This window comes from Falco rusticolus, chromosome 19 (assembly GCF_015220075.1).
Source record: "Falco rusticolus isolate bFalRus1 chromosome 19, bFalRus1.pri, whole genome shotgun sequence".
Taxonomy (NCBI): Eukaryota; Metazoa; Chordata; class Aves; order Falconiformes; family Falconidae; genus Falco; species Falco rusticolus.
The window spans coordinates 4,459,800-4,487,221 of record NC_051205.1 but is presented as its reverse complement, the minus strand read 5'-3'; the positions used below and the strand labels follow the sequence as shown (position 1 = coordinate 4,487,221).

The 27,422-nt window shown below is 59.5% G+C and overlaps 2 protein-coding genes across 3 annotated transcripts; both read left to right on the top strand.

The window, feature by feature from the left end:
• The first annotated feature begins 7,189 nt into the window (after positions 1–7,189).
• Positions 7,190–13,069, top strand: ANKRD33 (ankyrin repeat domain 33). Of its 2 annotated transcripts, none has more exons than XM_037411743.1 (5): positions 7,190–7,464; positions 8,943–9,351; positions 10,197–10,326; positions 11,063–11,203; positions 11,344–13,069. In XM_037411743.1, the coding sequence occupies exons 2-5, from the start codon at positions 9,046–9,048 to the stop codon at positions 12,114–12,116; spliced, it is 1,350 nt and encodes a 449-aa protein (XP_037267640.1). In that variant the 5' UTR covers positions 7,190–7,464; positions 8,943–9,045; the 3' UTR covers positions 12,117–13,069. The 2 variants fall into 2 exon arrangements, with proteins under 2 accessions (XP_037267640.1, XP_037267639.1); XM_037411742.1 differs by lacking the exon at positions 7,190–7,464 and having other exon boundaries at positions 7,471–9,351; positions 11,344–12,117; positions 12,207–13,069.
• A 2,761-nt stretch (positions 13,070–15,830) lies between these two features.
• Positions 15,831–26,031, top strand: ACVRL1 (activin A receptor like type 1). The gene is made up of 10 exons (XM_037411745.1): positions 15,831–15,942; positions 18,949–19,019; positions 20,342–20,566; positions 20,889–21,088; positions 21,201–21,300; positions 21,659–21,805; positions 21,879–22,154; positions 23,143–23,340; positions 24,662–24,792; positions 24,906–26,031. The coding sequence occupies exons 2-10, from the start codon at positions 18,953–18,955 to the stop codon at positions 25,038–25,040; spliced, it is 1,479 nt and encodes a 492-aa protein (XP_037267642.1). The 5' UTR covers positions 15,831–15,942; positions 18,949–18,952; the 3' UTR covers positions 25,041–26,031.
• Positions 26,032–27,422: the final 1,391 nt, after the last annotated feature.

The window sequence follows — 27,422 nt, the reverse complement described above, 5'->3', positions numbered from 1 at the left end:
GCCAAATCTAATAAGGCGGCGCTGGCCGAGGAGCTGCAGGAGGGAGCGGCAATGCCGGGGGCTGGGAGGGTCCCTCGGGCTCCAGCTGCCGGTCACAGTTTGCTGCCCCCACCCCCCCAACACCCCCACACCCCCCCATTACCTCCCCTCCCCACACAGGCCATGCTGGGGCTCATCATCCTCACTCCTGTGATGAGCTGCCGATCTCAGCCTGCCCACCCTGTGCACCCCTCCCTGCTGGCTGGTGCTCCCCCCGCAGCACCCCAAGCCCCCAAAAAACCTGGAAAAAGAGAAAAACCTGTGTTTTCCATCTCGGATCCAGCCCTCCCAGCCCCTGCCTGCTTTGTTCGGAGCAGCAGCATCCCACCCATCTGTGGGTGTTTTGGGGGCAAAACCAGAGAACCAGAGCAAAACCGCATCCTCCAGGATACACGCAACGGAGTTTTACCCCCCAGGCATCCTCAGAAAGGGTTAACCCCCCCACCGGGTGCTGGACACTGGGTGTTCACAGTCATACGGGGGCCTGGGGAAACATGATAAATAGCTGGGGATGTCCTCTCCCCTCCAGTAACACCAGCGGAGCCCAGCTGGGCAGCGGCGTTACCCACCTCCTATCCATCATTTTCAGCTGCTCTTGTCACATCTTGTAAATCACCGAACCCAGCTTCATCCCCATCCCTTCCCCAAGCTCGGGGCATCCCACCCATCCCATCCGTGCGGTGACGCTCTGGCTGGATGCGGCTCCCATCACTTCACTCTCCTGTTTCTATTTATTGCCTGCGTGATCAGATAACTTGGGATTTTATTTACAGAGCCTGGCATGCGGCACCTCTTTTACCTCCCCATGGCCACTCCAGGACAGTTTAGGTACCCAAAAGAGACCCTGGTGTGGCTGGATTAAGCATCCTGGAGGTGGGGGAAAAAATTGAGGTGTTTTTTTTAATTTTTTTTCAGCCCCAGGAGCTGTTTTTACCCCGGCTGCGGATCGCACGGAGCCGTTGGAAAACCCTTGGTGAGCGTTTGGAGGAAGAGGATGGGTGTGGGAGCATGGCTGTGCACGCCTGCGGTCCTGGGAGATACCCAGGCAGCTGCTCCAGAAACTGTTTTATAACGATGGGGAAATACCTGCAAGTGTCACAACCGTTTTCCCTGCCACAAGCATTAAAAAAAAAAAAAAAAAAAAAAATCAATTCCTTCGTTCACGGTCACCACCAGCCCATGGGAGCTCCACTGCTGTCCTTGGGCTCATTTCCAGGCTTTTCTTTGCAGCCCTGATGGCCAGGCTCTTCCTCAGCCTGCACCTAACAGCTTTTCCAAGATATTTTCCAAGAATTAGCCTGAATATCAGGCAAATCCTGCACAGAGACATGTGTGACCGTGCAGCCACCACGGTGCTACATCACCCTTAGCTGGACCTGGGCTCCTGGTGAAAAGCTGGTTTTATGGAGATAGGCTGAAGGATGCGATGCCAACAGGGAAAAATGGGCTGGGGAAAAAAAAAATAAATAAAAACAGGTGGATGCAGGGCCACTGGCTGGGGCTAGTGGCCACTGGATGTGGTGGCCTTTACCTGCTGGGCAATTCCTTATTGTCCCGGCTCCCGCTGCCTTGTAAAGGGCCTGATGGATAATGCTCATCATGAAGGCGAGAGAGCGATGCCGTCACCTCGCCTCCCTCCACGCGCCGCGATCCATCTTCTTTATAGCCAGGATCCGGAGCCAGCACCATCTGCGGCACCAGAAATACAATTACTGGGGGGGGGGTGGGGGGGTGGGGGGGGAGGAGGGGGGGAGCAGCCCCTTTCCTTCCAAATTTCCTAGAGGCCTCACAAAATTACTCTTTGCACACCAGGGACCTCACGCAGCATCGTTTCTCTTTAGCTATAATTACAGCTGGGGAATTAGCAAGTCTGATTTTCTGGCCCCCCCCCCCCGCCCCCCTTCTGTGACGTCCCCCGGTGCATCCCCCCTCCAAAAAAAAAAAAAAGGGGGGGGGAGAAATTGAAATTGATCCCCAGCACTGGCCAGCTGTAATTTAATCAGAAAAGCCTCTCTCTTGGCATTTATTTATTTTTTTTAACCCCAAGGTCCTAAATTAAAATGGACGGTGGCAGGGTGGAAAGGGGAGCAGCCGGAGGGGACCCGCAGCATCTCACCAGCCCCAGCACGTGGAGACTGGTTTGGGCATTGCTGCTGGGCGTCCAGCAGTGCCGGGGCGCTGTGCCCAGCTGCTGGATAACCTGGACCCCAGGGCCCAATCCTGCACCCTACTCCGCATGGACACCCCCCACCCAGCGGCTCTGTTTTGGGCTGGGGGCCGTTAGTCGTGCTGGGCTCCAAAAACAAAAAGGCAAACGGCACGAGGGCGATGCAAAAACCTCGGAAAAACCCTCTGACCTGCTGCTGGTTTTATGGGAGCAGAAATGAGAAAGAAATTACTTCTAAGGAAGGCGCCCAAGTCCTTAATTGCATTTTCAGGCAACGAAGCTGGGCTGTGCCAGGGCTGCATACCCCTCTGCCTGCACTGGGGTTGGGAAACTGTAAAATAAAATGTAAAAAAAAAAAAAAAAAACCAAAAAAAAAACCCAACAGATTTCCCTTGGATTTTCTATTTTATCGCTGCCAATGACAACTTTTGCTCGCAGACGCCCGAGCGCTGCCGGGTGGCTTTGGACCAGGAGGCAGGAGAAAACATCCCTGCCCAGCGCACCTGCCTGGATAAGGCGCTTTATGGTCTTAACCTGCCTTTAAGGTAAATCCCGGTGCAATCCCTGGGGCTGGAGCACGTGCCGGAGTGGGCAGGTGGGCTGCTGCTTCCCCGCTCGACGTGGGGCACCGGCGGGGGGGTCCTGGCACAGCCCCCAGCAGGGAAAAGACAAGGGGGTTCTCGTCCCAGCACCCCGAACCCGGCGGGCAGCAGGTCCCCAAGGTGGGCAGCAGAGTGTGAGGGATGCAGGGCTGGCTTTGTCCTCGCTGGTGGCAGGGGGGGACATTTCTCAGCACGGCCGGACCCCCCCGGGTGGGGGGCAGTCCCCCCCCTCCGCTGTGTTTTAGGTAAGGAAAGGGGATGCAGGCAGCGGGGAAGGGGTGGTTTGGTGTCTGGCCACGTGGTGGATGGGAAAGGTGGAGAGGATTCTACACCAGGGTGTAGGCGGAGAGGATTTTGCACCAAGGTGTAGGAACCTCTGCACACACGTCGTGCACAAATCCCGCTGCTGCCCCCAGCAACCTCCTGGATGGGAAAGCAGCGAGGATTTTGCACCAGGGTGTAGGAACCTCCGCTCACAGGTTATGCACAAATCCTGCTGCTGCCCCCAGCAAATTCCTGGATGGGAAAGCAGCAAGGATTTTGCACCAGGGTGTAGGAACCTCCACTCACACGTCATCATGCACAAATCCTGCTGCTGCCCACCCTGTGTTCTCCATGGTTTGGCTGCCCGTGCAGGAGCAGCCACCCACTGGCACAACCGCCCTGGCACCACCGCGGCGATGTAAATCCCGGCTTGACCCCCGGGTTGCACCAGCTGCCGGCCTCTGCCAAGGGTTGGCTTTGTCACCTTGGCCGGTGACACCCGCTGCTGATTTACCACCCGGTTGGGAGCAGGGCTGTGACACTCCAGCCCCCTCCTCACCCCTCGGGCAGCATCCAGCCCTTGGGCTGTCGCTCAGCTCCTCCATCGGGCATCACCCCAGCGCGGAGGCAGCGGGGCTGGATGCGGCCACGCAGCGAAGCGTGTCCCCGTGTCCCCACGGCCCTCGGGAGCTGCACTCGGCCGTGACCCAGCCCTGACCGCGGTGGGGAGGGCCAGGGTTAGGAGACCCCGTCCCCAGGTTTAAATCAACGCCCTCCACTTCCCTTCCACGCTGAGTTATTGCGCGCCGGTTTTGTGATGGAGATGACCAGGCAGTGAGGGAGGAGTGACCTGGGCCAGACCACCGGGCTCGGCGTTCCCAGCCGGACCCTGGGCGAGGGGTGAAAGATCAGGGCTGGCCTCCAGCCCCTTCCCAGCCCCTTCCCACCCCCCACCCCCCACCTGTGCAGATGCTCCTGAGTGTCGGCTGTGATTTAGTGCGTGTGGGTTCACCCAGAGATGCTCCGCTGCTGGAGGAGCCGCTCTTCAGCAGCATCCCACAGCAAAAGAGCCAGTACCGGTGCTCTGGCCAGGGCTGTCCTCCCCATCACCGCTTCCACCTGTCACCTGGGTTGTTCATCCCCCAGCTGCGCTTCCCTCCCTCCCTCTCTCCGGGATATCCTTAAGGAAGAGGTTCCCAAGCTGTGAGGCTCAGGTATGTGCAATGGAGCCTGAGAGGATGCCGTCACATCTGGGAAGATGCTATGATGTCTCAGAGGGTGGCATCACATCTGGGAAGACACTATGAGATCTGGAAGGATGCTATGATGTCTGGGAGGATGCCAGCACATCTGGAAGGATGCTATGGTGCCTGGGAGAGTGACATCACATCTGGAAGGATGCTACGATGGCTGGGAGGATGCTATGACATCTGGAAGGATGCTATGATGTCTGGAAGGATGCTATGATGTCTCAGAGGATGCCATCACATCTGGGAAGATGCCATGAGTTCTGGAAGGATGCTATGACATCTGGGAGGTTGCCATCACATCTTGGAAGATACTATGATGTCTGGGAAGATACCACCACATCTGGAAGGATGCTACGATGTTTGGGAGGATGCCATCACATCTGGAAGGATGCTACGATGTCTGGGAAGATGCTATGATGTCTCGAAGGATGGTACAATGGCTGGGAGGGTGCCATCACATCTGGAAGGATGCTATGACATCTGGAAGGACGCTATGATGTCTGAGAGGATGACATCACATCTGGGAAGATGCTACAATAGCTGGGAGGATGCTCTGACTTCTGGAAAGATACCATCACATCTAGGAAGGTACTATGAGATCTGGAAGGATGCTATGACATCTGGGAGGTTGCCATCACATCTAAGAAGATACTATGACCTCTGGAAAGATGCCACCACATCTGGAAGGTTGTTACAACACCTGGGAGGGTGCCATCACATCTGGAAGGATGCTACGAAGGCGGGGAGGATTCGTCCAACGTCTACAAACTTCTTATAAAAAAAAAAAAAGTCAATAATAAAAAGAGATCAGATTTAACCCCAAGATGGGGGGGGGGGGGGGGGGGACACGACCGGGGCGCAGCCTCCTCCCGCGGCCTCCGGCATCCCCTTGTGGCAGCCGGAGGCTTTGCAAAGCCCCACCGGTGCCAAAAGGCTTTGCCAGAAAGATCTGTCCCCTGCTGCCACCCCTCCTTGTCCCCTCCTTGGCCTGGCTGCCCCCATAGGACTGCACCGTGCTGGGGAAAACCCCCTCCCCACCGCAGGTACCAGCAAAAGGAGGGGGGGGGAGGGTGTGCTGCACCCATGGCACCCCAGACCTCATCCTTATGCAACCGGCTCACCACCTCACGCTCACGGCAGATTACGGTGCTCCCCAGATAACTCCCTAAGCCCTAAATCTGCTCCCGGTCCTCTCCCGAGCTAAAGCAGCATGGGAGGGGGGCTGTGGGGCAGGGGGTGTCACAGCGGGGTGACACCCAGCCGGCCACACGGTGACACAGGGCTGGGGGGGGACACACTGGGTGCAGAGCCCAGCTCCAGCTCCGCAGCGTTCTGCATCGGAATCCCGATGTTCTGCATTGGGATCCCAACATCCAGCATTAGAATCCTAACATTCTGCATCGGGATCCTGATGTTCTGTATCAGGACCCCAACATTCAGCATCAGAATCCTAATGTTCTGCACTGGGATCCTGACATTCAGCATCAGAATCCTAATGTTTGTTCTGCATCGGGATCCTGATGTTCTGCATTGGGATCCCAACATCCAGCATCAGAATCCTAACATTCTGTGTCAGGATCCTGATGTTCTGCATCGGGATCCTGATGTTTTGAATTGGGATCCCAACATTCAGCATTAGAATCCTAACATTCTGCATCGGGATCCTGATGTTCTGGATTGGGATCCCAACATGCAGCATCAGAACCCTAACGTTCTGCATTCAGAATCCTAACATTCTGCATCGGGATCCTGATGTTCTGCATTGGGATCCTGATGTTCTGCATCGGGATCCTGATATTCTGGATTAGGATCCCAACATTCTGCATCAGAATCTTAACATTCTGCATCAGGATCCTGATGTTCCACATTGGGATCTTAACATTCTGCATTGGGATCCTCATGTTCTGCATCGAGATCCTGAAGTTCAGCATTAGGATCCTGATGTTCTGCATTGGGATTCCAACGTTCTGCATCAGAATCCCAACACTGAGCATCAGCAGCCCCGTCAGGATGCGCCCAGCACAGAGGAAACAGCTGGGATCCTTCATCTGCTCCGTATTTTCATCCTCACGGATGCGAACACAGTGACCTTTGGGATCCCGCCTTAACGGCTCCTTTCCATGGAGAACGTGACTTCCCACAATCTACTCCGGGATCACGCTCCAGCCTTTTTGCTGTGAAAACAGCTGATCCAGGGACTCAAAGCACCTTTTCCCAGATCCCACAGGCCAGCTGGCCACCGTACCTCAGAAAACACGTTAAAAAAACCCAAAACCAAACAAAGGAAAAAAAAACTTTATAAAAAATGAAAGATGAAGATGAGACAGTGGTCAGGTTTCACCTGGAATTCAGGAAACCAGTTTTTGCAGCTCCTTGGCTGAGGTTGCTCTGAGGGGTTTGGTATGGTGATGCCTGGAGGAGGAGGAGGAGGGTGAGGATGAGGGTGAGGATGAGGATGAGAATGAGGATGAGGATGATAAGGAGGATGAGGATGAGGATGAGGAGGAGGATGAGGATGAGGAGGAGAAGGAGGAGGAGGAGGAGGAGGAGGTGATGGTGGGCTGGATGCTGCACAGCACCTCCTGAGGGGGGGTTGCAGAGTTTATTTAGTCCCACTGCACGGTCACAGGTATCAGTGCCCTTGGCTGAAGCAGCAGTTCCCAGTTTTTCCTGCTCAGCAGACTCACCTGCTTGTAAAGGAGTTGGAAGGGGGGTGTTTTATTTGGGGGGGGGGGGGGGGGGGGGCGCGTTTAGCAGAGCTCTGGGAGCTGCTCAGGCAGCAGCATCTTCTCGAGGTGAGCTGGGTATAAAAAGCCCAGGACTGCCAACAGCTCCTCAGCTAAAGATGCTAAATCCTGCCGGAGCAGCCCTGATCCTGCTCAGGATGGATGGAGCCATTTTAAGCAACGGTTTAAATTAAGATACCTTGGCCAGCTGAGCCCGCGGCAACGTGCCACTCGTCACAGCTTTGGTGCCTAAAGGCCACCTCAGAGCCGGAGCAGCCACCTCTTTCTCACTGCCAGGGGTAGGGGTGATTTTTTTTTTTTCCCTGCTCTTTCTCGTCAAGTTTTCCTCCCCGGTTGGAGCTGGGATGGTCTCCGGCTGAGGAGGGACCCGTGGGGAAGGTCTGAGCAGCCCCCAGGTAAGATCAGGGTATGGCGAGAGGAGCATCCTTCATCCCCAAAGCCTGCTCTGGGATGCCTGAGAGGGGTGGGAGAGTGAAATTTGGTGGAATTGTGAAGGTTTTCCTCCTTTCACAGCACCAATCAATTCATAGTTAGGGCCTAATTAGAAGCAAAAATGGTTTAATTTCTGCTGCTGGGCTGTAGCCAGTGGGTTCCGGCCCCAGGGCTGTGGGTTGCCCTGTGCAGTGCTGTTCAAGAGGCTCCTCAGGAGCTGCTCCAGCCCCTGCTCCTTGGTCCTAAGGAGCAGGATTTAACCCTTCTCTCTAGTTCTGCAGCTAGGAAAGGTCTGCAGCTGCTTTGGTGTGCACCGGATTAAGTGGGGAGGGGCTCAGACCCCCACCGTGTGGCATGGGGAGGGATGGAGATGTCCCCATCCTGATAGCACTGGGCATGACAGCCCGGATGCCCCCATCAGCATCCCTACCGCCCTGTAGCCATTCCCAGTGTCCCCATCCTGATGGCACTGGGCATGACAGCCCCAATACCCCCATCAGCATCCCGGAGCCATTCCCAGTGTCCCCATCCTGCCGGTGCTGGGCACAACAGCCCCAGTGCCACCATCAGCATCCCAGAGCCATTCCCAGTGTCCCCATCCTGATGGCACTGGGCACGACAGCCCCGATACCCCCATCAGCATCCCAGAGCCATTCCCAGTGTCCCCATCCTGATGGTGCTGGGCACAACAGCCCCAGTGCCCCCATCAGCATCAAGGAGCCATTCCCAGTGTCCCCATCCTGCTGGTGCTGGGCACGACAGCCCCAATGCCCCCACCAGCACCCCTGGAGCCATTCCCAGTGTCCCCATCCTGATGGCACTGGGCATGACAGCCCCGAGGCCCCCACCAGCATCCCTGGAGCCATTCCCAGTGTCCCCATCCTGATGGTGCTGGGCACGACAGCCCTGATGCCCCAATCAGCACCCCTGGAGCCATTCCCAGTGTCCCCATCCTGATGGCACTGGGCATGACAGCCCCAGTGCCCCCACCAGCATCCCTGGAGCCATTCCCAGTGTCCCCATCCTGATGGCACTGGGCATGACAGCCCCAGTGCCCCCACCAGCATCCCTGGAGCCATTCCCAGTGTCCCCATCCTGATGGTGCTGGGCACGACAGCCCCAATGCCCCCACCAGCATCCCTGGAGCCATTCCCAGTGTGCCCACTCCTGTGGTTCAACGCCTAGATCGTGGGACATCTGTCCCCCTTTTGGACCCCCAAGTTGTCCCCTCATTTTCCCCACTCGGTGCCGTGGGGAGCTGCTCTCCCCGCCAGGCTTTCGCAGCATCCAAACCCCCAGTACAAACGTTTACATGGAACAGAGGATGGAAACTGGACCCACTGGTTGTGCCGGCGGCGGCTGGGAACCAACTGACGCTTCCCAGTGGGATGAGGGATGCCGGAGCCCACACTATTCCCACGCCCCCTCTGTGTCTGCGCAGGGGGGTGATCGGCGCGGAGTGTCCCCTCGTCCCCCGCAGAGGGGCTCCTGGCCCCAGACAGGGCTCGGGGCCAAGCCGGGCGCGCTCCCCCCGGCCGGGCCGGATGACAGATGCCTGCGGTGGAGGAGAAGATGCTGCAGCCCCCGCTTCCAGCCTGGATGCCTCCGACCCGGAGCTGCACTACGAGGAGGAAGAGGAGGAGGAGAATGAGTCAGAGCCCTCGGACAGCAGCAGCATCTTCTCCGATGACTCCGTTTACCCTTGCTACGAGCTCTCCCCGGGGGCTGGTGGTGCCGGGGGTCTCAGCCTCTACCAGTGCTGTGCCAGGAATGATGCCAAGCTGGTGCAGGAGAGGCTGGAGCACGGGGTGACCCGGAGTGAGGCCACGGAGCTGGACATCAATGGGAGGGTGAGTGGTACCCTACAGAGGTGGTGTGGGTACCCTACGGAGTAGAAAGAGGATTCCCTGGGAATAGACAAATCCTGAAGGATGGTGGTTGCAAAAGCAGGTGGGGAAGCCCTGGGTGGGATGGTTTGGGAAGCCCTGGGTGGGATGGGTTTGGAAGCCCTGGGTGGGATGGTTATGGAAGCCCTGGGTGGGATGGTTATGGAAGCCCTGGGTGGGATGGTTATGGAAGCCCTGGGTGGGATGGGTTCAGAAGCCCTGGGTGGGATGGGTTTGGAAGCCCTGGGTGGGATGGGTTTGGAAGCCCTGGGTGGGATGGTTATGGAAGCCCTGGGTGGGATGGTTATGGAAGCCCTGGGTGGGATGGTTATGGAAGCCCTGGGTGGGATGGGTTCAGAAGCCCTGGGTGGGATGGGTTTGGAAGCCCTGGGTGGGATGGGTTTGGAAGCCCTGGGTGGGATGGTTATGGAAGCCCTGGGTGGGATGGGTTTGGAAGCCCTGGGTGGGATGGTTATGGAAGCCCTGGGTGGGATGGTTATGGAAGCCCTGGGTGGGATGGTTATGGAAGCCCTGGGTGGGATGGGTTCGGAAGCCCTGGGTGGGATGGGTTTGGAAGCCCTGGGTGGGATGGTTATGGAAGCCCTGGGTGGGATGGGTTTGGAAGCCCTGGGTGGGACGGATTTGACGATGGATGAGTCCCCTGGGATTGATCCACTCCTTGCGGCAGACCCTCATCTGTCTTCCTATCCTGAGCCTGTCTGCTTTGGGGTGGGGGGACCACGGGGAGCACCGTGGTGGGGAGGATGATGCTGTGCCAACCCCGGTGCTGAGTGCTGCTCCCTCTCCAGAACGGGCTGATGGTCGCCTGCTGCAAGGGCTTTGTGGACATCGTGCCGCTGCTGCAGAAGTGCCCCTACCTAAATGTCAACCAGCAGGACAAGGATGGCAACACGGCCCTCATGATGGCAGCCCAGGCAGGTAGGCACGGCGCTCAGCCTGGGCACGGGGCAGCCCCCTGAGACCCCTCCAGTGATGTGACCCTGCGTGCCCCCTTCAAAAACCCGAAAATCAGGAAAGCTGAGTATCCCAAGGGATGTGACCCTCTCTGGCTAAAGCCTACAGTTGGTCTTAGCACCATTATAAAACCAGGCAGATGAGGGAAAAATGGGAATTCCTACAGGAATATTGTCTGGCTTGATGTGTCACATCCAGCAGCGGTGCTGAGCCCGAGCTGCCCTGTGTGTTCTGGAAAAGTCCCACGAACCACAGGGATTTATTTCCCTGCGCCAGGGCTCCGAGCTGGCAAACGTCACGTGCAGGGACCAAATCTCCCATCTCAATGGTTTTCCTCATGGCAGGAGAAGAGTCCAGCTCCCTCCATCCCGACTAACGGTGGGGAAAAGGAGGATCTCAAAGTCAGGATCACGCTTTATTCCCACTTTATCCTTGATGCTGATTTTATTTATTTTTTTTCCCTGCTTTTTTGGACTCTTTCCTGCCTTCTCTGCTGAAGCAGCTGGTGCGCCAGCACTGCTCCCTGCACGGCCAAAGCCCTCAAAAAAATAACCCCAAACCCTTTCAGTCCTGATCCCTCCGAGTTTCTGCATCTTTGTCCTCATGGGATGCGGTTGCTAAATATTTTCTCCTGCAGGCATCAGTGGTTATCACTCGTTAACTGTCGAAACTCTAACGCAGCTTCTCTCTGGCTGTTAAGGACACATCACCATCGTCAACTACCTCCTCAACTACTACCCCGCACTTGAGGTGGACAAGCGAGACCCCAGGGGCCTGACGGCGCTGATGAAGGCTGCGGTGCAGGGGCGGCAGGACTGCGTGGCCACCCTGCTCCTGGCCGGTGAGCATCCCCCCAAGGACATCCCGGGATTTTGGGGGGAAGGGGTGGCATGGCTGCTCACTCTGCGCTTGGACCCAGCGCTCCAGGGTGGGACAGGGTGGGATGCTGCGGTGATGCTGTCTGCATCCCGGTGTCTCCAGGGGCAGACTTGGAAGCGGTGGATCCCATTAAGGGGAAGACTGCCAGGGAGTGGGCCAGCTTCACCGGCCGCTTCGAGACAACCGTGAGGATCAGAACCCTCCTGCGGCGCCCGCGGGCAGAGCAGTTTGGCACCCAGTACCGGCCCGAGTGGCCAGCCCTGGCCGAACTGGTAGCCAAAGCCCTGAGCCCCAAATCCAGGACCAAGAGGCTGTCAGAGAAGATCCGATCCATATTCACCTTCAACTTCCCCCGCAACCCTGAGGAGGACGGCGTGATGGACCACATGGTGAGGATGACCACCTCCCTCGCCAGCCCCTTCGTGGCCACCGCTTGCCAAACCATCTGCCCCAACAGCCCCCCCGAGGTGGGCAAGCGCAGGCTGTCCGTGCCGGAGATCCTCGGGCAACACGTGCCGGATCCAGATGTTGAGCCAGAATCGTGCCCCAGCACCGGGGCATCCTCTTGCAATGGCCAAGCCGTGTCGGAGATCCGGCTCCTGCAGCCGCGCCAGCCGGCTGGTGGCCTCCTGCGCTTCCTGCCCCCGCGGCTGCGGCGCATCAACAGCATCTTCCCTGGGGAGCCCATCCCCAAAATCAAAGTGAGCAAAGCCTCCTGCCCTCCTGCCGGCTCGAGGGAGCGCAGGCAGCGCGGGAAGGACAAGCACCTGCTGCAGCCACCCAAGTGGAGGTACAAGGAGCTGAAGGAGGAGAAGAAGAAGGCGGAGGAGGAGAAGAACGAGGGGAAAAAGAAGAAAGGGGAGAAGAAACGCTAAGGTGGGAGGTGGCAGGGTGGGGGCAAGGTCCCCACTGGCCCCTTGGACCTGCTTAAGTTCTTGGCACGGGGTGGTTTCCTTGCACAGCAGGATGGCGATGCTCAAGGGAGAAGGATGCTGTGGACATACCCAGCTACGATGCCACAGCCCCTGTGGTCCCAGGTCCCCGGCCCCTCGTCCTCTCCCACCTCAAGGGCAGCCACCCTGGCCTGGCACTGGTCATACTGGGCTCTGCCGTGCTGAGACCCTGCCCTAAGCCAGGTTCTGGGTCTGCCGGGGAGCAGATCTGTGGCAGAAGTGGCTCTTTTCTCCTCTCTTTTTTCCTCTTTTTTTTTTTTTCCCCCCTCTGCTCTTCCTGAGATCTTGATATCGCAGCGTGTGGTGGAATGTGGCTGTGCGAATTAAAATGGAAGCGGTTGCCATGTTAACAGCATTGATTTCATGAATAAAGCTCAGGGTTGCTTGTCAGGCTGGCAGGAACACTTCCCCCTCGCTGCCAGCATCCCCTGGCCCCCCTGTCACCCCCTCGGTGACATTCGCTTCCCTGTTCCCACGTATTCCTGGGTTGCAGAAGGACAAACCAAGGCTCGGCATGGGGAAGCATCTCTGCTGGAGGAAGGTTGACCTGAGCTCCGGGTGCCAGGCAAGGGCTGGAAACCAAACCTGGGGGGGGGGGGTCCCAGGCTCCCTCCCCCGCTGCCCTCCGGGGCAGGGGTGATAGGAGGGGAGGCAGCTCTTGTGTTCCAACATTACCCGGGATGGGACCTAGTGCTCCCTCTTCCCAAGCAAACCACCCTCCAGGAGCTCCAGCCTGTGCCCACACGGAGCCCTGGGACCCCTCACCTGCACCCACGAAGCCCTCGGGACCCCCTCCCACGGGGAGCCGTGCAGATGCTTTTTTTGGTAGGTGCTGGCATCCCCTGGATGTGCTGCAGTGGCGGGGAGTTTGTGCTCCCTGGATTCCAACCCCTTAAATCAGGCTTTTTATAGGAATAAATCGATCCAAAAAAAAAAAAAAAATAGGAAGGTGAAAGTGGGGTGCTGGCTCCTGGAGCACCCAGGGTTTGATCCCCAGGGAGAGTGACCAGCAGCGAGAGCGGCTTGATTATACTAAATAAGTAATATAAAAGAATATAAAATACAGCAAATAACCCTTGGCCAGGCACGCAGCCCAGGACGGAGCCCCTTCCCCTCGCTGCCCCCTTCTTTAGGGGGACAGAAGCCCCCCTCCCTGCTTTTGGAGGGCGGGGGGAGGTTTGGGGTGCGTTGTGGGCAGGCAGGGAAGGATGAGCGTCAGGAAGGAGCCGTAACCTCCCCGTCTGTTCCCCTCCAGCCCTTGGCTCACGTTGGGCTCCCCGGCACGTGGCTGCCCTCCTTCGCCAGCTCCCGGCGGCTGGCAGATGAGCCGGGGGCGGACGGCACATGGAGAAGCCGCGGCACGCACGGTGCCAGCCGGGCTCCTGCCACGTAGGGGGAAGGGAGAGCCGGGTCCCACCGGCCCCTCAACCCCCTCTGCCACAGCGGTGGAACCATGGTAGGGGTCCGACCACGCTCCGGGGATGCCGGAGCCCCGTTGTGGGGTGAAGTCGTGGCGCTGAGAACCCAAACGACAGCAGAAAAGTCTTGTCTTTGACGTCGAGGGGGTGGGGGAAGGTTGCGCCACGGCCGCCGCGGGACGGTGAGGTGCGGTGCTGCCGACGTGCCGGCGCTCAGCCCAGTGCCGAGGCGGGGGCCCAGCCCCGCTGATTCACCCTGTCTGCCCCAGCCGGGGGCTGGCACCGGCACCGGTGCAACCGGGAGCATGGGGTGCGTTGGGTATCTTCGTTAATGCACCTTTAGTCCTGGATTAATTTGCTTTCCCACCACGGCAGTGCCAGAGCTGCAGCCTGGCTTGGGGCTCCCACCCCTCCCTGCCCTTCAGGTCACCCAGGATTAAGACTTAGTAACTTCTAGATTGTTTTAAGCAATTATTTCTCCCCGCAGTGATGATTATGGTTTAAAAAAAAGCGCTGCCGCCCCATTTGGAAGATGAAAGCTCAGGGACCGAAGCAGCCAGCACCAGCCGTCACCAGAGAGCTGGGCTGCGAAGGGAAAATCCTGCCCAACGTGTGCCTGCACCCATGGGAGGCAGCTGGGACACAGGAGCCACCCAGGAATAACCCCAGGAGGGGCTGATCACCAGTCAGCTCCCCAAGACCCGCTCACCGGAGCAAAGATGGTCACGGCGATACAGTGTCTGCAGGCACCGGCTCCCTCCCGGGTGGATTCTATCTGATGGAAACTGCCCGTTTCCCCTGCGCCGGTCCTGCAAAGCTCCCGGCCCCCGCGCGGGCAAGGTCACCCATGAAGGTCCCTCCTGTTTTATCCTGGTTTTGTGCTTTTGTTTGTTTGAACTTCCTAGATCATGGGCGATAAGCTGGGAAGAGGCGGCTGGCAAGACTCGAAGCTTCTCGGCTGCCCTCCCCCCTCCGGCGCCGGGAGGCTCCGGGTGCCAGTTGGGTTCATGGTGCAACTGGGGTTGGTGGTGCAACGGGGAACAGGGAGGGAAATCAGGCCCTGTAAGTTCGTTAGGGAAGAGGTTGCGATGCCAGCCCATGCGTTGCTGCCTGCCCGTGGGAGTGGGTCACTGTGCTGGGGGAATGGCTGGGACCAAGGCAGGGATGGGGCTCGGGAAGGCGCTGGAAGGAGAGGAGGGGGCCGGGAGGAGCGTGAAGCTGCTGAAAGTGGGGTGGCCCAAAGACCAACCCCGAAATGACAAAAGGGGAAGCGATGCTTCTGCTGCCCGCAGCCCCACATGTCCTGGGGGAGCGGGAAGTGCCCAGCCTCCCCCCGTGGGAACAGCCCCGCTGCCGGCATCCCAGCCCCCATCGCTACAGCATCTCAAGGACCACGGCGGGGAACGTGTCGGCAGGAGGCACTGAGCAAACCCTCTGGGCCCACCCCAGCCCTGCTCCGTGCCCACAGACAGGGCAGAGCATCCCTATGGGGGGTGGGGGTGTTCCCCCCCCCTCCAGCACAGCACCCTAAAAGCGTTGTGGCCAGCATCGAATAACTGGGGAGCCCCTTGGCTCCATCGTGATGCTCCCATCCCCAGGAGGGATGGATGCTGCGGCAGGAGGGATGGCCAAGCACATCAAGGTCATTCCCACAGCATCTCTCCAGACCATTCCCACCCCCGGCACCATCAAAGCAACTGGCAGCGTTTCTGCCCAAGGTTTTATGATGCTCGGGGTGGGAGACGTGGTGGACATCCCCCCACCAAGGCTTTGGGGTTGCCTTGCCAGCTGGAAAATGGGATTGGAAAGCAGCCGGTGAAGGGCAGGAGCAGGAGGAACGGGTTGAGGGAGAGCAACCAGGATGGAGCTGGGGCCCGGGGTGCGGGAGGAAGGGAGGCTGGCCCTGGATGTGTGCTCAGCAATAGGAAATGCTTTATTAGCTGGGAGTGGTGGAGAGAAGCCAGGCAGGAAGAGGCAGTAATAAGAAACATTTTTTTGACTTCTCCCACATCCAGACCACAGAGCACTTGCCAAGCAGCTGCGTTCGGACAACGGGGGCCGCTGAGCCAAGCCCCTGGGGCTGGGACAACATCGGAGACCTTCCGCCACTGGGACAGGCAACGCGGCGGCCACGGGAGCCCCCACCGGGACGGGACGGGTGGCGGGAGGGGAGCAGATCCATGAAGCTCCTCCAAACCGGGGCGCACGGCACGGAGCAGAGCTGCCCTGGCTGAGCTGCGCACGCCGCTGCCGAGCTCAGGACCGCAGCCGGGAGAGCCTTGCCGGGGCCCGGCGGTGCCGTGAGCGCCTGCAGGACGCGGATGCTGTAGGTGAGTGGGGAAGCACCGCGTGTCCGTGGGGTCCAGGGCTGCACCGAGCTCAGCACCTCCCTCCTGATTTACCCCTGGGCAGCTGAAGTCAGGATTTGAGCCCATTTCCTTCATGTTCGGTGCAACACCGGGGTTGACGTCAGGATTAGCAATGGCTGGAACTGGGGCACTGGTGGAGTTGGGCACATAAATCTGGGTTTACACCGGTGCAGTGGTAGCAGGATGCACCCCCAGGTCCTTGCTAAAGAGCTGCAATAATACACGGCTGCTGCTGAAAGCCTGGCGCTGACACGGGAAACGGGGAGTTTGGGTGTATTTGGAAAAGCCATGGGGAAAAATTGAGGAAAAGTTGACAATTCAGCTAGCCGGGGGTTGGAGCAAGGGCAATGGGGCACCGAGGGCAGCGCCGCTGCAGAACGCAACGCCTCCACACACCCCTTTTACAAAGCCAACCCCCGGGTCCCTGGAAGGAGGGGTGGGCGAGGAAGAGCCAAACAGCCCCTCAAGAGGCTCCGTTCGCGGAACAAAGCCCCTAAAGCGAAGCTGGTGCCGGCCACACTGTGGGAGCTGTGCCCCGTCGCCGGCATCCAAACTCCACCACAGGGCAGGAGCACCCCCCTCATCCCCACGCTGCACGAGGAGCCACGCGTGATGCCAGCCCCGCGGAGAGATGAACACCAGCCGCTTTGCCACGCTCCGTGCGTGGCTCTGGTTTACGGTGCAGCGATGCCCAGCGGTGTAGGAGGCACCGGGGCGGCGCAGCCCACCCGTGGGGGTCCCCGAGTCGAACCGGAGGATGCCAGCGGGTGTGTGTGACCAAGCCGCATCTATGGGGAGCGGGGAGAAAAACCTCTCCTTGTTGCCTGAAACCAGGAGAATCCGTGGCAAAGCTCTTGTTGACTCCAACGTGGTGTCCAACCTGCCCTTCAGACCTGCAGCCGGCCGGCGCCCGCCTGGCTCATCCTGCTTCCCACCGGCTCTCCGGCACAAGGGTCTCTGCGGTGCCTGGCTCCCTGCGAAAAGGCAACAGGGGGGAACTGAGTCACGAGCCGCATCCTGCAGCAAAACCCCCCTGGGAGCAGCAGAAACCGCAGGGCAGAGCAGAAGCAGGGGACTGCAGAGCTCCGCCGAGCCGCCCTGGTAAAGCCAGGGCTCCTTTAGCCATCCTGCATGTCCCCAGGGACACCTCCTGCTCCATCTCCCCACCACCACCACCAGCCCCTTCACTTTTCTCTCCGCAGGGTTTCCCCATCCCTGAAAATTTCCCATCCCTGGGTTTGGGTCTTGCTCCAGACCCCCCACGGCTGCCTATGGTTCCCAGCCACCTCTGCCAGCACCCGCGCCCCATCCAAGAGGTTCCAGTTGGGTTTTTTTTCCTTCTCCTCCTGCTGCTGCAAATCCCAAAGGATGGAAGGATGTAACATGGCACCATGACTTGCCATCGCCCCCCAGCCAGGCTGGGAAAGATGCTCTGGACACCAGGAGGGTGCGTGAGCTGCAGCTCCAGCATGGAAAAGGAGGGAGAAAGGCTGGGATGGGGATGCGCAGGCTGGTTTGACCTGTTACAGAAGCACCAGGGATACTTTTCCCATGGGATGCCAGGGATGGCTCTGGGTTGTTTGCTCAGTTCTGGGTGAGGTTTCAGGGCAAATATCCCGCAGCCGTCTAATGGCTCCGGATTTTATGGAAGTGGCCCCGAGGAGGGAAAGCATCACCTGGGAGTCTCAGCTTCCCTTTAAAAAGATGCGTTTTGCAGCTCTCGGGATTGCAAGGAGAAGCGCTGTGCCTGGGAGCATCCCGGAGGCTGGGAGAGCAGCAGCCCCCCTCCAAGGGGAATTAATTTTATAAAATCAAGCTGATCCCAAGCCAGCCGAGGGAGAAGTGCTGCTTCAGCTGGTCATTGCTCCTGGTGCATGGGACCAGATCCTGCTCCTGCCCTCCAGCCCCAGGACCCAGTTGCCGTTTCCTCCCCACCAAGCGAGCTATTTTGGGGAGGAAAAGCCCGTTTTATGCACAGCCGGAGCCTGCCTGGGTCAGCCGCAGACATGCGTGCTCCTGAGGGCTGGGCTTGCGTGACTTCGCTTCCCCATCAAGGCCAAAATCTAAACAATCTTGATTCCTGTCCCGGCAGCCCTGGGCAGGGCTCCTTCAATTGCAGGAAACGGCGACTTTGGCGTGTTTATGTCGGGAATCACGAAGAATGAACCGAGGAGGGGCTGGGGAGCCCCGGTCGCCGCCAGCCAAGCTCTCAGCCATGTGAAAGGGGCAGCGATGCCGTGGGGTGGAGGGCAACGCCGGTTCCGCCGTGTTTGGCTTGGCAGAAATGTCTCTTTCACTCGGAAAAAAATAGAAGAGAGAGAGAGAGAAAAAATAGCCAAACTTCCCCCAAAGGCACAGCGGAGGAATTTTTGGCTTCCCGCAGCACCTCTGCTTGTGTCATGGATAAACTCCGTACAAAAGCCCCCCTGGGAGCCAGCGCTGCTTTTACCCGTCGGCTGCGGTGCTGGTGGGGGGGTGCAGAGCAGCGTGGGGGCTCTGAGCTCCATCTTCTGCCTGGAGTCTTGCCAAACCTGGGAACGTGGCATCACCGCACTCGCCGTGGCGGCCGAGCCCATGGGGTCTGCCAGCGGCTGCGTGATGGGAATGGTGGGAAGCACCGGAATAGGGACTGCTGGGATAAAGGCTGTTGGGGCAGCACGGACATGGCGAGGTCCCCATCCTGGAGGGCTCCTGAGCACCGAGGGGCCGGGTGCGGTGTCCCACGCCACCGTGGGGAGATCCCCCAAGCTCAGGAGGTGCTAGGGATCTGCTCTCAGGAAGGGCTGTACCCAGGACGTCCGGAGCCAAACTCCACGTGCAAGCAGCACATCCCACCTCCCACCACCCTGCCTGTCCTCCATCGCTCACCGGTCCCCCCCATTTCCTTCCCAAAGCCCCCATGGCCACCCCCAGCCTGGTGATGGGGGGTGCGGGGGGCTGTCTCTCACCCCCTCTTGCTCTCCGCAGGAAGATGCTGTGCGGAGCCTGCGGCCGGGTGGTGCTGGTGCTGATGACCCTCTCCCTTGGCTTCGCCGCCGGTGAGTACCAAAGCGATGTGGTGAAGGCAGCCAGTACTCTGTCACCCACCCGGGGTGGTTAAAATAAACCCTGGGCTCTTTGGGAACGTCATGGCTTTGCTCAAAATAAACCACAGTGGAGGGCGGCTCGTTCAAGCTCGCCCGGAGCGAGCGCCGAGGGATGCGGGCCTCCTCGGGGACCCGCGTTGTCCCCAGCAAGGGGCTTCTCCCCCTTGGGATGGTGACGTGCCTCCCAGAGAGGATCTGGGCTTAATTAATTACGGTTCATCAAGTGCTTTGACATCACCAGAGGGGAGATGAGGGAAAGGCTCGCACGCACGTGCTTTAAAACGTGGGTTTTCCCAGGGGTGATGGTGGGGAGCAGGGACGAGCTCCTCGTCACCCCTGGGGTGACATGGGGACAGAGCCTGGCTGGGTGCTTGTGCCGGGAGGACCGAAGCAGCGTGGCTGTGCTGGGGGTGGGGGGCAGCACAGCTTGTCAGGGGGACAAGTCCCCACTGGGTCTCCATCCTGCCCATGGGGCCACCAACCACTGGGGGGGTCACTGACCCAGCCCCATCACCCCGTCACCACCCCACGGCCCTGGCACGGGGCAGCTTTTGGGGCAGGGGGGTGACAGGTACAGGACGGGGGGTGGCCACAGCCATCCGTTCCCCGGCCGCCGGCTGGCTGGCTGCCCTCGCGCTGAACTTGCTGATTCCAGGAGGGATATTTTCTGCGCGAAAGGGCAGAGCTAAATCGGGAGGTTGGGAGCGGGGCTGCCCTCTGTGCCGCTCCGGCGCTGCGGCGGGGGGGAAAGTTGGGAAAAGCTCCAGGAAAGACCCCCGGCCTCAGCACCCAGCGCCCAAAACACAGTGTCCCCACAGCACCCACTGGGGGGGCACTGGGTGAGTTGGTGGCTTTGGGTCCCATCCTGGCTCCCGGGACCTTCTCCCGTGTCCCCTGGGACCCCGTGGGCGTGATGTGACACTGTGCTGTGAACCAGAGCATCCCAGTTCATCCCAGTTGGGGGGGTTGAATGCATGTCCTCTCTGCTGCCTCCCTGGGGTGTGGGGACAGGTGACCCCCCAACTTTGGAGCTGGTGCTTGGGTGCCAGCCAGGAGCAAGCAATTTTCCAGCTCTCAGGATGGGCTTCCCTGTGCTGAGCACCCACAGCCACCTTCCCCAGCCTGGACCATGGTGGTCCCAGGTTGCCCACTCTTGAAATTTGGTTCGAGAGTCTTCAGGACAGATGTCACTGTCCCCCAAAGCCCCTAAGCCACCCTGGGATGGGCAGCAGGGTGGTCCCACGGCACAACACGCCCTCTCCTCGTGCCTGCAGACGAGCTGCTGTGCGCCTGCGACGTGCCCCACTGCAGCCTGCCCACCTGCACGGGCAAGGTGTGCTTCGTCAGCAAGAGGAAGGAGGAGGGGACCATCACCCAGCACCGGGGCTGCTTCTCCCAGAACATTCTGGAGAACTGCCACACGCTCGTGACGGAGCAGTACGGCATGAGGTGCTGCGACTCCAGCATGTGCAATGCTGACCTGGAGATTTTCCTGCAAGGTACAGGGGTATGGTCCCCTTGGAGGAGCCAGGGGGAGAGGGGCAGAGCTGCCCATGTGGCTGGTTGGGTCTCCAGATCCTCCTCATCCTCACTCAGCACCTGGAGGGTTGCCCTCTCCCAGGTGGGACAGGGCCAGCGAGATGCCCTCAGGTGTCCCTTCTTGAGCTGCCATCCATAGGGTTGACCGCAGCACAGAGCCACCCAACCCAGGTCCAAGCCCAGCACCAAGACCTCCACCCACGTCCAAGTCCAAGCACCAAGACCTCCACTCACCCACCCATGTCCACCTTCATGATGCCACCCATCATTTCGCCCACCTAGGAGAAGAGACCCTGGGACAGACGCCTTCCCTGCCCAATGTCCTCCTGATGATCTTCGTCCCACTGCTTGCCCTCCTCGTCCTCGCAGCACTCACAGCACTCTTCTGCTGGAAGGTGGCCCAGCACCGCCACAAGAAGAGTGACTTGGGAGACACGGACCTCATGCTGAAGGCATCCATGGTGGGAGACAGCACTTTAGAGGTGGGTGAGCTTTAGGGGGGACCCTGAATGCCCCCGAGGTGTGGGAGAGAGGGATATACCCGGGGTGGGGGTTGGTGGCTGGGCTGACCCCGCTGCCACCCCGGCTGCGCAGGACCTGCTGAATGATGACTGCACCACGGGCAGTGGCTCGGGGCTGCCCTTCCTCGTCCAGCGAACAGTGGCTCGGCAGATCACCCTCGTGGAGTGCGTGGGTAAGGACAGTGGCCACACATGGGGGGAGGCTGCCCCGGCCACCCCAGACGATGCTTGGGCAGGTGCCGGACTCCTTTGCCCCTGCAGCCAGAGATGGCACCAGATGCCAGACCCAGGAGGGGGCATTGGATGGGGCCGTCTCAACCAAAACCCCGTAGAGACCCCAAGTTGTCCCCCTGTCCTGCTGATAGGGGAGGGGGAGAGCAGCTGGGTGGGTGGGTGGCAGTTGGCCAAGGTCAACAGACCCTGTGGGGCTCCATTGCTCTTCCACAGCAGAAACCATGCTCATCACGTTGGGGGTGGGGAGGGCACCAGGGGCTGGAGGGGCCGCGTGATGTGGTGCCATGGCCGTGGCAGGCAAAGGACGCTATGGCGAGGTGTGGCGAGGCGTGTGGCATGGGGAGAGCGTGGCCGTGAAGATCTTCTCCTCCCGGGATGAGCAGTCGTGGTTCCGCGAGACAGAGATCTACAACACCGTCCTCCTCCGGCACGACAACATCCTGGGTGAGTGGGGGACCAGGGGGTCCGGAGGGTGGCTGTGCAGTGGCTCCATGGTCCTAACCTTCTCTCCATCCAGGCTTCATCGCCTCTGACATGACATCAAGGAACTCCAGCACCCAGCTCTGGCTCATCACCCACTACCACGAGAACGGCTCGCTCTACGACTACCTGCAGAGGACGGCCCTGGACGTGGAGACCTGCCTGGGCTTGGCCTCCTCCATCATCTGCGGCCTCGTCCACCTCCACGTGGAGATCTTCGGCACCCAGGGCAAGCCCGCCATTGCCCACCGTGACCTGAAGAGCAGGAACATCTTGGTGAAAAGCAACCGGCAGTGCTGCATCGCAGACCTGGGTGAGATGGGAGGGCGGGATGCAGCACCCAGGGATGTGGTACCCCGGGGAAATGGTACCCTGGGGATGTGGTGCCCCAGGGATGTGGTGCTGTGGGGATGTGGCACCCTGGGATATGGTACCCTGGGGGTGTGGCACCCTGGGATGTGGTATCCCAGGGACGTGATACTCTGGGATGTGATACCCTGGTATATGTTGCCCCAGGGATGTGGTGCCCCAGGGATGTGATACTCTGGGATGTGATACCCTGGTATATGTTGCCCCAGGGATGTGGTGCCCCAGGGATGTGGCACCCTGGGGATGTGGTGCCCAAGGGATATGGTGCCCAAAGGATGTGGCACCCTGGGATGTGGTACCCCGGGGATTTGGCACCCTGGGGATGCGGCGCCCTGGGATGTGGTATCCCAGGGATGTGATACTCTGGGATGTGATACCCTGGTATATGTTGCCCCAGGGATGTGGTGCCCCAGGGATGTGGTACCCTGAGATGTGGTACCCCAGGGATGTGGTACCCATAGATAAATGGTACCCAGGGATGCGGTACCCTGGGGATATGGCACCCTGGGGATGCGGCGCCCTGGGATGTGGTATCCCAGGGATGTGATACTCTGGGATGTGATACCCTGGTATATGTTGCCCCAGGGATGTGGTGCCCCGGAGATGTGGTATCCTGGGATGTGGTACCCCAGGGATGTGGTACCCATAGATACATGGTACCCAGGGATGCAGCACACTGGGGATGTGACACCCTAGGCATTTGGTGCCTCAGGGATGTGATACCCTGGGGTTCTGGTACCCCAGGGATACGGTGCCCCAGAGATATGGAGCCCCAGAGATGTGGTACCCCAGGGATGTAGTACCCCAGCATCCTAAGGAGACAGCACAACCATGGTGCTGACCGTGGCCAGCATCCTGGCATTTTACAGTTGGACTTGATGATCTTAATGGTCTTTTCCAACTTCAATAACTCTACGTTTCTACCCCTCAAGGACTGGCCGTCATGCACTCCCAGGGCAGCGACTACCTGGACATTGGCAACAATCCCCGGGTGGGCACCAAGCGCTACATGGCCCCGGAGGTGCTCAGCGAGCAAATCCGCACTGACTGCTTTGAGTCCTACAAGAAGACGGACATCTGGGCGTACGGGCTGGTGCTCTGGGAGATCACCCGGCGGACGGTGGTGAACGGTGAGCAGCTCCCGGCCGGCTGCCCCGCTCTGCACCCGCTCCCTCCTTCCCTCCTTTTTTGTCCCTTTTTTTATTTTTTTTTTTTCTTTCCCTTCGCCCAGAAGATTAGCTGTAAATTATAAACACTGTAATCTAGTGTCAGCACCCGGCTCCCTGATTAAAGGGCCCATTAGACTCAATCAGCGCTTTGTTTGTTCAGTGCTGATTAGAAAACAAGCAGCTTCGAGCGCTGCCTGGAAGCTGGCCATGGCCGGGACCTCCGGCCAGCGGGGCTTGGCTGGGGAATGATGGGATTCGGGATGGGGACAAGGTCCCCCACGCTGTGGAAGAGCCTCCTCAAGGCTGCCATGGCCAGCGCTGCTCACCACCACCGGCAAAGTCCATTAGAAGCATTAATTAAATGGTGGGCACTGGCGGGTGAGGCAGGAGGTCCCCCCCCCAGGCTCAGGCTGGCCCCCATAATCTCATTTACTGCCCCAGGGCTCCTTCAGATTAAACATTTACTCCGAATTACCAAAGCCATGGGTGGGGGATGACCTCCAACCAGCTGGTTTTAACCCTTCCAGGCATCCCTCCCCTCCAGGCTGGGCTGTACGGCCCCCGGCACAGCCCCAGGGCAGGGGGGACGCGGGGTGCAGGGGACCCCCAGGGAGGTGATGGGTGCTTGGGGTGGCCCAGAGGGGTTAAATCCGGTGGGGACACAGCCATATGGAGGCCCTAAGCAGAGATTAGCTGGGCCAGCTGGTGGGCTGGCCACCAGGCTGGCTGCCAGGTGGAGGCACAGAGCCGAGCTGTGGCATCGGTGCCGGGAGCTGGATGCCGGTGCTAGAGCTGCTGCTGGGGCTGTTATTCATAGGAATCCTGGTGCTGGCCTATTGCCAGTGATGGAGCTGGTGATGGAGCCACCAGCGGTGCTGGTGCTGATGCTGGAGCCACCAGCAGCGCTGGAGCCACGAGCGGTGCTGGAACGAGTGCTGGAGCCACCAGCGGTGCTGGAACCAGTGCTCGAGCCACCAGCAGTGCTGGAACCAGTGTTTGAGCCATGAGCAGTGCTGGAACTGGTGCTGGAGCCACCAGCAGTGCTGGAGCTGGTGCTGGAGCCACCAGTGGTGCTGGAACCAGTGTTGGAGCAACCCCAGTGACGTCCCACTTTGCAGCTGGCGCTAGAGCCATGCACCCCATGGGTAGCATCACCGCCGGCACGGTGGGGCAAATCACACCTGGAGCCCCACGTGCCCCCCAGGGGGGGCAACCCTTGATGTGGAGGGGGGTGAGCCCTGCGCCCCCTCCCCACTGCCTTCACACCGCCCCGCTCCCACAGGCATTGTGGAGGAGTACCGGCCACCCTTCTTTGATGCTGTCCCCAGCGACCCCAGCTTCGAGGACATGAAGAAGGTGGTGTGCATCGACCAGCAGACCCCCGTGGTCCCAAATCGCCTCTTTTCCGATTCGGTGAGTCCCCGGGGGGGGCTGCCCCACTCCCATCCCCAGCCAGATCTTTGCTTTCCATGAAATCCATCCCTTTTCCTTTTCCTTCTTTTTTTTTTCTTTGGTGCCTCCCCCAGGTTCTGTCAGCGCTGGCGAAGATCATGAAGGAGTGCTGGTACCAGAGCCCCTCGGCCCGCCTCACCGCTCTGCGGATTAAAAAAACGCTGAAGAAGCTGAATAATTCCCTGGAAAAGCCAAAACCAGAGCAGTGAGCGCCGGGCACGTGCCGGAGGCTGCGCCGGAGAATCAGCGAAGCCAACACCAGGATGGCTGCCGGACACAGAGGGGGTTTTGCTCACAGCCTCTTGCCTTTCCCAGCCCTCCTTGGAGCCTTTTTAATTTGCAAGGAGGAGGAAAAAATAGGAAAAAAGAAAAAAAAAAAAAAAGAAAAGCCAGGGAGGAGTCTTCCAGCCTGGTTATAAAAATCCCCCCTGGATCCATCATCGGACGCCTGGCAGGGATGCCAATGGAGGTGGTAGCCCACCCCAAGCCCCCCGGTTGGATGCCACAAGCGCCGGAGCCTCTGCTGCGGTCCCCATGGCCAGCTGGGCACCCACCCCATCGCTGGCACCCATCGCAGCAGGCAGGCAGTGGGTGCTGCCCAAACCTGCCCGCCCGGCACGTTGGCAGCGGCGATGCCATGGGCTCGGCGGAGGCAGCAGGAATTCCCTGGCAGGCCTGCAGTGCCCGGCGTGCCTCTCCCAGAGGAGGGCTGGATTATACTGGGAAAGGACCGTCCAGCAACAGCATCCCCCAAAACTGGGCCAAATCCACGTCCCGGCGCATCTCGTGGCTCCCCAGGACGAGGAGCCGCCGGCACGGAGCAGCACCCAAGCATCCCCCGTGGCACAGGGACCCACCAAGCTGGGTGCTGCCGCAGCCGTGGGGAGGGGGGCAATCCTTCCCTGGGGGACAGCCAGCAGCCCCCCTTTCCAAGCCCTTTGGAAAGATTTTGCCAAAATACCAACATTTAGGTGTTTTCCAGGGGGTTTTGGTACACCCCACGGCCGGCTCCCACCCATCCCAAAAAACCCACCATTTGGGGCAGTTGGGACAGGACCAAGATGTTCAGCAGAACCCGCTTTGCTCCGTAATTATTTAATTCTTAAGATTTAATATATTGAATAAAGCGTAAAGCTATTTGATCACTTAACAGCTGCCAAACCTCCCCCAAGCGGGCGACGTGGCAGGATGGGACCCCCATGACTTCTGCATGACTTAATTTATTGCTTCGCCACCGCGTAGCTGCTCCGTGTATCGCTCCGGTACCGCTGGATCCCACAATAAACCTCGCTCCAGCCTCGTGCCCACCCTTTCCCTGCACCCCCCAAGGATGAAAGGGGGGGGGGGGGCTTGGGGGACCCTGGCCATCCTTGGTTCCCCGCACATCCCTGCAGCCACTCTGGGCTTGGCATGTCCTGCCCTTGCGTCCTGCGCCCAGTTAGGGATTGGGGGAAACTGGTCTGGCACTGGGGTGAGGGGTTTGTAGGGGTGAGGAGGTCTCAGGGTGCTCAGCCTGGGGGGGGGGGGGGGGGGGGTGCCCTGCCTGGGGGCTGGGAGCTTGGGTGCTCAAGCCAGGAGCTGGAGTGCCCTGCCTGGGGGCTGGGGGCTCAACCCAGGGTCTTGGATGCCCTGTCAAGGGTGCTCAGCCCAGGGGCTGGGGTGCTCAGCCCGGGGTCTGGGGTCTTCAACCCAGGGTCTGGGGTCTTGGGTGCTCAGCCCAGGGGCTGGGGTGCTCAGCCCGGGGTCTGGGGTCTTCAACCCAGGGTCTGGGGTCTTGGGTGCTCAGCTCAGGGGCTGGGGTGCTCAGCCCCTACCACGCCCCAGCTCTCCAGGCCAGTGGCTCGCAGCACCCTGCTTGCACCAGCAGCACAAACGCTGCACATTACACACTCCCACCACGCCAAGGACATGCTTTGCACACATCCTGCACACAACACGCAGCGGGACAGCACGCTGCACACACATGCTGCATGTCCCCCCATGCATGCATGCTGCACACACCCTCCCAGTGGTGCACAGCCCTGCATATCCACACACCCCTGCATGCATGCTTGCATGCACAAATCACACATGCTCACACAAATCACATGTGCATGCACAAATTATGCATGCTTGCACAAACCATGCATGCACACACAAATCATACATGCATATGGAAATCACACATGCATGCTTGCACACCCGAATCATGCGTGCACACACAAATCATGCATGCACACAGCACGCACACATGCTTGCACACATAAATCATGCATGCACACACAAATCACACATGCACACACAAAGGCATGCATGTGGAAGTCATACATACATGCATGCTTGCACACACAAATCACACATGCACACAGCATGCACACACAAATCACACATGCACACAGCATGCATGCTTGCACAAACCACGCATGCACACTTGCGCAGACAAACCTTGCCTGCACACACAAACCACACATGCATGCTTGCATAAACCACGTGTGCACAGAGCACGCATGCATGCTCGCACACCCCACACACAAACCATACACGCACACAGCATGCATGCATGCCTGCACACACAAACCTTGCCTGCACATTTGCACAAACTGTGCATGCAC